General features: G+C 47.5%; 1 protein-coding gene across 1 annotated transcript in view; it reads right to left on the bottom strand.

Moving 5' to 3' along the window:
- Window positions 1-3,159: 3,159 nt before the first annotated feature.
- Window positions 3,160-11,600, bottom strand: part of LOC149434376 (alpha-2-macroglobulin-like protein 1) — a 162,980-nt gene continuing 154,539 nt past the window's right edge. The window contains exons 32-34 of the mRNA XM_089663749.1: window positions 9,406-9,515; window positions 5,563-5,653; window positions 3,160-3,288 (exon numbers count right to left, since the gene is read on the bottom strand). Coding sequence (XP_089519875.1) covers window positions 3,160-3,288; window positions 5,563-5,653; window positions 9,406-9,515 — 330 coding nt within the window. The remainder of the gene's footprint in view (window positions 3,289-5,562; window positions 5,654-9,405; window positions 9,516-11,600) is intronic.

Below are 11,600 nucleotides of genomic sequence, written 5' to 3'. Positions count from 1 at the left end.
TCACACCTCTCCTTCCTACCTCACGTCCAATTGCTATCAAGATCATGCAGGCTCCACCTCCGCAACATCTCCAAGATACGTACATTCCTCACCCCAGACACCACCAAACAACTCGTACACTCCCTCATCACCTCACGCCTGGACTATTGCAACTCCCTTCTCACTGGCCTACCCAAACGAATGCTATCCCCACTCCAGTCTATCCTGAACTCAGCGGCCAGACTCATCCACCTCACCAACCGCTCCACATCTGCCTCCCCCCTCTGCCAATCCCTTCACTGGCTCCCGATCGCCTCGAACCCCTCGTGTATTGTATTGTTTCTGTCTTGTCTCATGTTCTGTCCCCCTTGCTATTGTACAGCGCTGAGCAAACCCTTTGGCGTTATATAAATACTGTATAATAATAATGTAAGGGGGGACTCTGAACTTTGATGGGTACTTCTAGATGTAAGGGGGGACTCTGTTGGATACTTCTAAATGTAAGGAAGGACTCTGATGGGTCTCTGGGATGTAAGGGGGGCCACGGATGGGTGCTCTGGGATGTAAGGGGGGCCTGTGATGTGCACTATGGGTTGCGGGGGGGACTCTGATGGGTACTTCTAGATGTAAGGGGGGACTTTGATAGGCACTCTGGGATGTAAGGGGGACCTGTGATGTGCACTCTAGGATGCAAGGGGGGACTCTGATGTGCACTCTGGGATGCAAGGGAGGACTCCGATTGGTCCTTCTAGATGTAAGGGTACTCTGGTGGGCATTTATGGATGTAAGGGGAAACTTTGACACTCCTGGGTGTACAGGGGGATGTAATCCCAGTTCTCCGTAATCTTCTCCACTTGTCAACCATTTTTGTGAAAATCTCTGGTGCTGGAAGTTCAGTAGTGAACCCATGATGGGGCATTTAAGGCTCTCACACCTCTCTGGAGGACAGGACAGGATTAGTGGCTTCTATGGGCACTCCTGGAAGTAAGGCAAAACTCCAATGGGCACTCTTGGATGTAAAGGATGTAAAGGGGGGGACTGTGATGGGCACTTCTGAATGTAGGGGGAAACTCTGGGATGTAAGTGTAAGGGTGACTTTAATGGGCACTTTTAGATTTAGGGGGAGACTCTGACGGATACTCCTGGATCTAAGAGGACTCCTAGATGTAAGGGGGCACTCTGATGGGCATTCTAGAATTTAAGGGGGGACTCTGATGGGCTCTCCTGGATGTAAGGGGAACCTTTGATGAACACTCCGTGGTGTACTGGGAACTCTGATGGACATTCTTTGATGTATAAGGGGACTATGATTGGTACTCCAGAATATAAAGGGGAACTCTGATGGGTACTCCTGAATGTAGGGGGAAACTGATGAGCACTCCTGGATGTAGTGGGAATCTGATGAACACTCCTGGATGTAGAGGGAAACTGATGAGCACTCCTGGATGTAGGGGGAATCTGATGAACACTCCTGGATGTAGAGGGAAACTGATGAGCACTCCTGGATGTACGGGGAACTCTGATGAACACTCCTGGATGTGGGGGGGAACTGATGAGCACTCCTGGATGTATGGGGAACTCTGATGAACACTCCTGGATGTAGGGGGGAACTGATGAGCACTCCTGGATGTATGGGGAACTCTGATGAACACTCCTGGATGTAGGGGGGAACTGATGAGCACTCCTGGATGTACGGGGAACTCTGATGAACACTCCTGGATGTGGGGGGGAACTGATGAGCACTCCTGGATGTGGGGGGGAACTGATGAGCACTCCTGGATGTACGGGGAACTCTGATGAACACTCCTGGATGTAGGGGGGAACTGATGAGCACTCCTGGATGTATGGGGAACTCTGATGAACACTCCTGGATGTAGGGGGGAACTGATGAGCACTCCTGGATGTACGGGGAACTCTGATGAACACTCCTGGATGTAGGGGGGAACTGATGAGCACTCCTGGATGTACGGGGAACTCTGATGAACACTCCTGGATGTAGGGGGGAACTGATGAGCACTCCTGGATGTATGGGGAACTCTGATGAACACTCCTGGATGTAGGGGGGAACTGATGAGCACTCCTGGATGTATGGGGAACTCTGATGAACACTCCTGGATGTAGGGGGGAACTGATGAGCACTCCTGGATGTACGGGGAACTCTGATGAACACTCCTGGATGTGGGGGGGAACTGATGAGCACTCCTGGATGTGGGGGGGAACTGATGAGCACTCCTGGATGTATGGGGAACTCTGATGAGCACTCCTGGATGTAGGGGGGAACTGATGAGCACTCCTGGATGTACGGGGAACTCTGATGAACACTCCTGGATGTGGGGGGGAACTGATGAGCACTCCTGGATGTGGGGGGGAACTGATGAGCCCTCCTGGATGTACGGGGAACTCTGATGAACACTCCTGGATGTAGGGGGGAACTGATGAGCACTCCTGGATGTACGGGGAACTCTGATGAACACTCCTGGATGTAGGGGGGAACTGATGAGCACTCCTGGATGTACGGGGAACTCTGATGAACACTCCTGGATGTGGGGGGGAACTGATGAGCACTCCTGGATGTACGGGGAACTCTGATGGACACTCTAGGATGTAAGAAGGAAATCTGACGAACACTCCTGGATGTAAGCGGGGACTTGGATGGTCACACCTGGATCTAAGGAAGGACTCTGATGGGCACTCCTGAATGTGGGGGGGAAAAGCACTTATGGGTACTCCTGGTTGTTAAGAGGAGAGTTGGATGGGCAATCCAGGATGTAAGGGGGGACTCTGATAGGCACCCCTGGATGTAAGGAAGGACTGATTTTTTTTTGGTCTGAGAGTGTTTGTAAAATCCACAATGTGGCCCCCATACTGGATAGTTTGGAGACCTTTGCTATAAACCATTAAAAAGATCAACTAAATGGGGAACTCCAGTGTTTCCAAACACCCCCACTGCCCCGACATGCTGATTGCCGGGAAATGTGTTCGGTAGCAAACTCTGTGCTTCCTTGTTGCATAAGCACCAAACAACAGTGGCGAAAGGATAACTGAAGCAACACACGACAACCAATCAGAAAAAACCTCTTCACTGAATGAAGTAGGCTGTCATTTGGTTACTATTGGTTACTGCAGTTTGGATAGCCTTGCCGGTCCATGTACTTCCTTACTGACTTGGCTTGTTGGTGTTCAGCTCCCGACGATAAAACTATTAATATATTTAGGAACGAAGCATGAGAATATACCAACCTCATCCAGATAAATGAAGATGGAGTTCTCACTGGTCTCCACTCTTTTAACAAAAGGATAACTCAAAAGCTATAGAAAAACAGAAACAAAAATAATCATTAAAGTTCAGGCAATGTGCATAGCATCCAATGTGCTAAGGTCATAAGTATCATAAACAATTGCCTATAGCAGTGGTGGGCAACCTTTTTTTTCAACTGAGCCAAATCTCGCCAAAACCACGATTGAAATTTATTTTGAGAGCCACATTTTTAAAACTGAAAATACATCCCCCATATAGTAATTCATCCCCCATAGTAATTCATCCCCCATATAGTAATTCATCCCCCATATAGTAATTCATCCCCCATAGTAATTCATCCCCCATAGTAATTCATCCCCCATATAGTAATTCATCCCCCATAGTAATTCATCCCCCATATAGTAATTCATCCCCCATAGTAATTCATCCCCCATATAGTAATTCATCCCCCATATAGTAATTCATCCCCCATAGTAATTCATCCCCCATATAGTAATTCATCCCCCATATAGTAATTCATCCCCCATATATAGTAATTCATCCCCCATATAGTAATTCATCCCCCATATAGTAATTCATCCCCCATATAGTAATTCATCCCCCATAGTAATTCATCCCCCATATAGTAATTCATCCCCCATATAGTAATTCATCCCCCATATAGTAATTCATCCCCCCTGTAGTAATTCATCCCCCCTATAGTAATTCATTCCCCATATTGTGTCAATTCACTTACCTTTGCTCCGCGCGTTCCTCTCGCTGTGTTCCCGCGCCGTTCTGGTCTTCAGGACGGACTGTGAGAGGAGAGGAGTTCGTCACGCTACCCCGCCTACATCCTGGCTGCCCCGCCTACATCCTGACAGCTGCAGAGTCCTGACTTTTGGGGCGGCCGCCCGAGAGGAGGGAGGGGAGCGGGCGCCCGAGAGGAGGGAGGGGAGGGGGCGGCCGCCCGAGAGGAGGGAGGGGATCGGGCGCCCGAGAGGAGGGAGGGGAGCGGGCGCCCGGCACACAGAAGAGCCGCATTTAAGTTTGTAAAGAGCCGCATGTGGCTCGCGAGCCGTGGCTTGCCGACCACTGGCCTATAGTAATAGTAACAGAAAGATAAAGTCAATGGTTTGAAAGTTAGAGGTGTTATAACATCATACACCAATAGCGTAGTAAACAAGTCAGAGAAACAACCCAACATGGCTAACAGGAAAAAGTCCAAGCATCTGCGTCGTAAAAATAGATACAGTTGGGTGGAGTAACAATGTGTGAACTACATTACTTACTGAACATACAAAAGAGGAAAAATATAAACAGGAACAGATCATGTTTTACCAATCAGTCCTGCGGTGGGGCCCAAAGGGAGAAAAAATAAAAAATGGGGGGAGAAATTAAAATATGAGATAAACAAGGATATCAGGTGCCCAAGCCCGAGCCCAGAGGACTCAGTGTTATAGTTACATCCTTAGTTTGGCTGAAAAAAGACAAAACTCCATCCAGTTCAACCATTACTTTTGTAATGAGTAGGGGTATACTCATTCACATGGGGGGGGGGGCGAGATCTGGTGGACCCTTGTTAAAGGGGGCCTCCAGATTCCGATAAGCCCCCTACCCACAGACCCCCACAACTACAGGCCATCACTGTGGGGAAGAGGTCCTTGTCCCCATCAACATGGGGACAAGCCCCCCCTACCCCAAAGCACCCCCCCATGTTGAGGGCATGTGGCCTGGTATGGTTCAGGATGGGGGGGGTGCTCGCTCGTCTTCCCCCTTTTCTGACTTGCATGCTCGGATAAGGGTCTGGTATGGATTTTGAGAGGGACCCTGCGCCTTTTTTTTTTTACATTTTGGTGTGGGGTTGCCTTTAAAATCCATACCAGACCCGAAATGCTTGGTATGGATGGGAGGGGGTCCCCACGCCATTTAAAAAAAATGTTTTAATTGTCGGGCAATGCTTTTTGCTTTCAGCTGTCAGCGGGGAACCCCTCTGACAGCTGAGACATGAATGAATGTTTCACTACTAAAATACCGCGTGACTTCATAGTAGAACCCATGCCGGATTTTAGTAACTGAGCGGATCTTCCCACATACTCGGGTGACGTAAGATACCGCTCAGTGAATTGTTCGTGTTTGAAGTTTCGCAGTCGAACATTCTGTAGGTTCAGATGTTCAACAGCGAACCAACCGGGGGGGGGTTCAGCCCGTCACTTCTGATAATCTTGGGTCTTTTTGTAAAATTTCAATGGGGCTTTGGGTTGAAACGTTTCTCGAGGAGCCTCCAATGACGTAAACCAATCTATTGGTGTTTGTTATACGGTTAATATTTTCTCATACTTTACCTTCTGCACCGTCAATTCATTCGTACTGAAACCCGACAGCATTTCGGCTTCAATAATGACCATATTGGTGGTCTTCCGAGGCCCATTGTACCTGCAAGAAACACCCGGTAGACCATCAGTTTCCAGCAGTCTATCCATCAATTATTTCCAGTAAAATATATTCAAGCCAGACATTGTTATATATGGCGGATAATAAAACAATCGAATTTTTTTTTTCTAAGCTCAGTTTCAAACAGATAATGGGGTTGATTTACTAAAACGGGAGAGTGCAAAGTCTGTTGCAGCTCTGCATAGAAACCAATCAGCTTCCAGGTTTCACTGTCAAAGCTTAACCGCTTGCCCGCCGCTCTATAGCAGAAATACTGCTACAGGGCGGCAGGTCTGCGCAAAATCACGTATATATACACGTGATATTGCATTTCCGGGTGGGGGGTGGCCTCAGCTGTAGATCACTGGGTCCCGGACAGTGATTCCCCGCCAGCACCTGGCGATTGCCAAGTATCACTGACAGGGGAGAGGCTTGTATGTAAACAATACAGATCTCTCCCGTCAGCTCCTGCACACTGCTTTGTATGGCTCTGCGTAGCAGAGCCATACAAAGCAGTGTGCTTACACAGCACACAGTTAACGCTTTGATCCCCCCAGATGTTAACCCCTTCCAGCCCAGTGCCGTTAGTACAGTGTCAGTGCTTTTTATTAGAACTGATCACTGTATTGGTGTCACTGGGGATGTCAGTGACACCAAGTCAATTAACCCCCCCAGTGTCAGAATGCCCACCGCAGTCCCGCTATAAGTCGCTGATCGCCCCCATTACTAGTCTTAAAAATAAAACTTCCAGTATCTATACCGCCATTTGTAGACGCTATAACTGTCACGTAAACCAATTAATTTACACGTATTGGGTTTTTATCAAAGATATGGAGCAGAATACATTTTGGCCGAATTTTATGACGATATTTGATTTTTAAAATTTTTTTACTGGATATGTTTTATAGCAAAAAGTCAAAAATATTGTTTTTTTTTCCTCAAAATTGTCGGCCTTTTTTGTTTATAGTGCAAAAAATGAAAAACCGCAGAGGTGATCAAATACCACTGAAAGAAAGCTCTATTTGTGGGGGAAAAAAGGACGTAAATTTAATTTGGACGCAGCATTGCATGACCGCGCAGTTGTCAGTTAAAGTAACACAGCGCTGTATCGCAAAAAATGGCCTGGTCAGGAAGGGGGGTAAATCTTCTGGAGGGCAAGGGGTTAACTGAACAAGCTGAAGTTAGAAGCTGATTGGCTCCCATGCATATCTGCACCAGATCTCCTAGCTTACAGCTCTGCGGAGCAGGGCCCTCTGATTCCTCTTGTACCAAAGTGTATTGTAACTGTCATGTCTGCCTTCATTTTGTAAAGTGCTGAGCAAACCGTTGGCGCTATATAAATCATGTATAATAATATTAATAATAATTCTGAGTTCTCCAGTTTTAGTAAATCCCCCCCTTTCTCTCATTATATGGGGCAGGTATGAAATGTCAAATTATTCATTTCATCAGTGTGGTAGTGCAATGCCAGATATATAAACAGGCAGGAACAAGAACGCCAGTTTAAATCCAAAATAAATTTGAACCAATCGAAAGTTCAGATTCTGCTTAACCCTTTTGCGCCGGCACTTCCCGGCCCTTTAAGAGGTTTCAGAAGCCAGGAGGCAGGGTGGGGTTTTAGGGGCCTGTGATCACCGTGAGTCGCTGTCACATGATCGGAGAAGGTCCTGATCGCAAGGGGAGATGGGGACCTTTCCGTGAGTCACAGACATGTGCTGGGAGCACGCTCTCAACACATATGTATTTCCAACTGGTAAGCAAATATGTGGCCGCTCGGCATCAAGGCCCAGATGCCGAGAGGCCGCATATTTGTGTGCGCTCGGCGTCTAGGGGTTAAAGCCAATATATTTCAGGGGTTTTAAAATCCTCATCCAGGGGCGAACTGACAACTCATGGGGCCCCCGGGCAATTGGGGATCATGGGGTCCCTGTGTCCTTACCCACACTCAAAGCACACCCAAAAAAGCCTTCAAAAAAGGTACCAGGGGCATTTCATGGGGCCCCCTACTGACCCCGGGCCCTCTGGCAGTGCCCGAGTGCTCGAATGGTCAGTCCGCCCCTGTCCTCATCCCTCTGCCGAAACACGGCATTGTATACTGAGCTGAGGCTACATTCAGTTAGGTCCCATGTACACAGGACATTTATTTTCCTCCCATAGATGGAAGAAATCGCAAGGGAGGAAATACGCTTTAAGATTTTCTCATCACTACTGTGAACAATGAATGTCGATTTGACCCCACTAACCATTAGAAGATTGAACAAACGTTCCTAAAACTAACCATTTCAAAGCACATTCTACTCCTGTGTAGCCAGCTTAAAGGAGAAGTATAGCCGAAGCTCTTTCGCCTGTACTTCTGTGGATCCCAGGAGTGCGGTTTGTTCTGCACTCCCGTGACCCGTTTTCAGCTGATAGCAGGCTGAAGCCGGCAGTTGGCTGACATCACTCAGCCGGTCCAGGCTGGGGAACACCCCATTCCCCAGAGTCTGGAGCAGCTCCTTGCTCAGTGAGAGCTGGAGCCAGCCGCTCCCTCCCCCTCCACAGCCCAGTGCTCCAGTGAGAGCTGGGGGGAGGGCAGAGCAGAGAGCGGTGACTCACAGTCACCGCTCTCTGCAAAGAGCGGCTGTGAGAACTCAGAGATCAGCTGTCATGTGATCACTGAGTTCTCACCCTTAGAGCCAGCGGAGGACAGATGCAGCATCCACCTGGGTAGGTATAATTTGAGGAAAAACCCTCCAAAAAAACCCATACTACTTTTTAGCAGGCTGAAGCCGGCAGTTGGCTGACATCACTTAGCTGGTCCAGGCTGGGGAAGACCCCACTCCCCAGAGTCTGGAGCAGCTCCTGGCTCAGTGAGAGCTGGAGCCAGCCGCTCCCTCCCCCTCCACAGCCCAGTGCTCCAGTGAGAGCTGGGGGGAGGGCAGAGCAGAGAGCGGTGACTGACAGTCACCGCTCTCTGCTCAGAGCGGCTGTGAGAACTCAGCGATCAGCTGTCATGTGATCGCTGAGTTCTCACCCATAGAGCCGGTGGGGGACAGATGCAGAATCCACCTGGGTAGGTATAATTTGAGGAAAAAAAACAAACCCCATACTTCTTTTTTAAAGCGGAGTTCCACTCCCCTGTCAAAAAATAAAAGCAGCTACAAAAACTGTAGCTGCTGACTTTTAAAAAACAGCCACTCACCTGTCCCATGATCCCGCGGTGTCCTCCCCGCAGCCCATATCACCATCTGTCTGGTATTCCAGGCGCCAGCATCTTCAGTGTGGGCACCCGGCTGTGACAACTTGCGGATTCACAGCCTGGTGCCCACTGCGCATGTGCGAGTAACGATTCGCTTCTTGAATGGCCCCGTAGTCTTCTGGGTCCTGTCACGTGTTCCATTAGTCTACGGGAAGGAAGGGTAGGAGGACTACTTCCACTTCCGATCGCCTAGGCCAGGGGTGTCAAACTGGCGGCCCTCCAGCTGTTGCGAAACTACAAGTCCCATCATGCCTCTACCTATGGGAGTCATGCTTGTAACTGTCAATCTTGCAATGCCTCATGGGACTTGTAGTTTGGCAACAGCTGGAAGGACACCCGTGGCCTAGGCAATCACAGCGGGAGCGGGTACCTGTCAATTTCGGGTACCTGCCCCCCAAAGGTGCCAATCTTTAATGGGGAGCAGGGGACCAGTCTTTAAAGCGGAACTTTCCCTTTTGGTTGGAGCTCCGCTTTAAGTCTGATAGCCTTGTAATGTGTCCCTACCGAAGAACAGTACCTGACGGTTACACGAAGGTTCAACTTTCCATCTGCACAGTCACTGATCTCTGCACGGATGCTAAATGTTGACTTTACCACCACAGGAAGTTCATTGTACTTTAGGACAATCTATTAGGAATAAACAGATGGAATTAGAAGATTTGTCAACCAGGTTTAATACCACCAGAAAAAGGAGCAACGATGTGGTGACACCTGTAACCACTAAATCACAACTCAGCTTTGAGCAGCTTTAGTGCCCAGTCATACCGGTGCGATTTGGGAATTGAAATCAGAGCTAATGAATGTGAATGATTTGCTGCCACGCGATTTCTAAAGTAGTTCTTCCATTACTGTTTATGCAGCTTTGTTGCGATTTCACATATATAGAATATAATAGAAATCGCTCTGCAAATTGCAAGAAATAGTTGAAAATCTTCACAAGTCGCAATAAAGTCTTTAGAAATCACACCTGAAATCGCACACAGATCGCATGCGGTGTGACCAGTGCCTAAAGAACAACTGTGAACGCTCAGTTTTGTCAACTATAGAGTTTACCTTTGCCCCAAAACCAGGCTATTGAACCCTTTCGTATGCCAGAGCCTTTTTTTTCTGCATGTTTGCTTGCAGAACGTTTATATAGACGTGTGCCAGAGACCCTGGAGAATAAAATAGTGGTAGCCCCAGATTTTTATGTCACACAATAGTGCAAAGGTTTACTAAGCATGAATTTACAGTTAAAAGTACACTAATTCTAGGGCACACAAACGCAATATATTACCGGACTTTTTTGTAAACTATAAAAGTTGAGGTTGCGTCGAGTAAACAGATACCCAACATGCCAAGTTGTGAACACCCGCAAAACGACAACAAATTTTGGTACTCTAAATTTCTTGTAGGCGATGCTGTAGCCTCCCTAGCAGTCTGATTATGTCAGTATTTCTGTGCTCAAAGCGGTAAATTTTTTTGCATGGAAATATGTCGTTTTTTTATTGTAGGCCTGTAATTCTTAGGAATACCTCACTGAAATCTGTCAGAACAAGGGTCTAGTAAACATCCCGGGTATGATCAAATTTGAAACACGAAATCATAAATTATAATTTAATAAATAATCATAAAAAATAATAATATAATAATAATACATTTAATTCAATATTATAATCAAACCAAAAACACTGAAATGTGAAATAGAGCGCCAAGTTCGCACATCGCTGAGCAAAGTCGCAAAATCATTTTCAGTGTCTGATGAGGAATTTCCCCCACGAATCATTATCACTCAATTCTGCAAGTGGTTCTGATTTACTATCGCTGTTCTCTAGCCGGTCTAAACCCGCTTTTGACCTAAAGGGACGCTTTTTGGACGCCATGGACGTTTCTCAGTTTCCAGGCAGAAAGAACAGTCAAAATGCAGGCAGGGCGCCGGACAAAGCACTCGGGACAAAATGTATGTGAAATGGGTTGATACAGGAATGTTCTACTATGTGATTTTAGTGAATGTCACTTTTTGTTATTTTCAGATTTCCCACCATTCCGTCCCCAGAGGTCCCGACATCGCAGGGGACGGAACCCAGATGACAGCATCAGCCGGAGGACATTACAGGGGACACTGCAGGAGGGACATCGCGGGAGCGCAGGACAAGGTAAGTGAAGAACAGATCCCGGAGCAACGCCGCATGGTAAGCCCGAGTGTAGTTTGGGGTTACCGCTTGTGGTACTGAAACTTTACCCCGAGCTACACTCGGGAATACCGCCAGGGGGGTTACTAAAGTCACTGTGGACACTTTAATTGAACTTAATGGCACTTTATACCTATTGTGGACACTTAATTGTGTATTGCACTTTGAAGTGCCTTTGATGGAATTTTTTATGTTAGTACAAATTTCATAAGTGCATAAATATATCTAAGGGGTACTGTGGCAGTTCTGGGCACTGTCACTGTGAGAATCAAGGTTCTATCCCAGGATTCTCAACTAAACAGGTTGAGGGGCTCCGGAGGGTTCACTTAATGCAGAGGAAACTGGCTTTTCAGTTTCCTCATTTGTTCGTAAAGTCCGTTTTGGGATCTGGAGCCTGGAGATTTCAAAGTGACCTGGGAGGGATGAAATCTCCAATCCCGGGTCCATGTTTTCTTTACCCCCAGCACACTAATTGTACAGGTGTGTGCAGGGCTTTAACTAATAACCTGACTAGGGTTCTGGGCTCCACCCCGGCAGACAG

This window comes from Staurois parvus, unplaced genomic scaffold, assembly GCF_062004578.1.
Source record: "Staurois parvus isolate SC_StPar_1 unplaced genomic scaffold, SC_StPar_1.0 ptg001760l, whole genome shotgun sequence".
Taxonomy (NCBI): domain Eukaryota; kingdom Metazoa; phylum Chordata; class Amphibia; order Anura; family Ranidae; genus Staurois; species Staurois parvus.
Note: the sequence above shows the minus strand (reverse complement) of the source record. Positions and strands in the feature narration are given on the sequence as shown.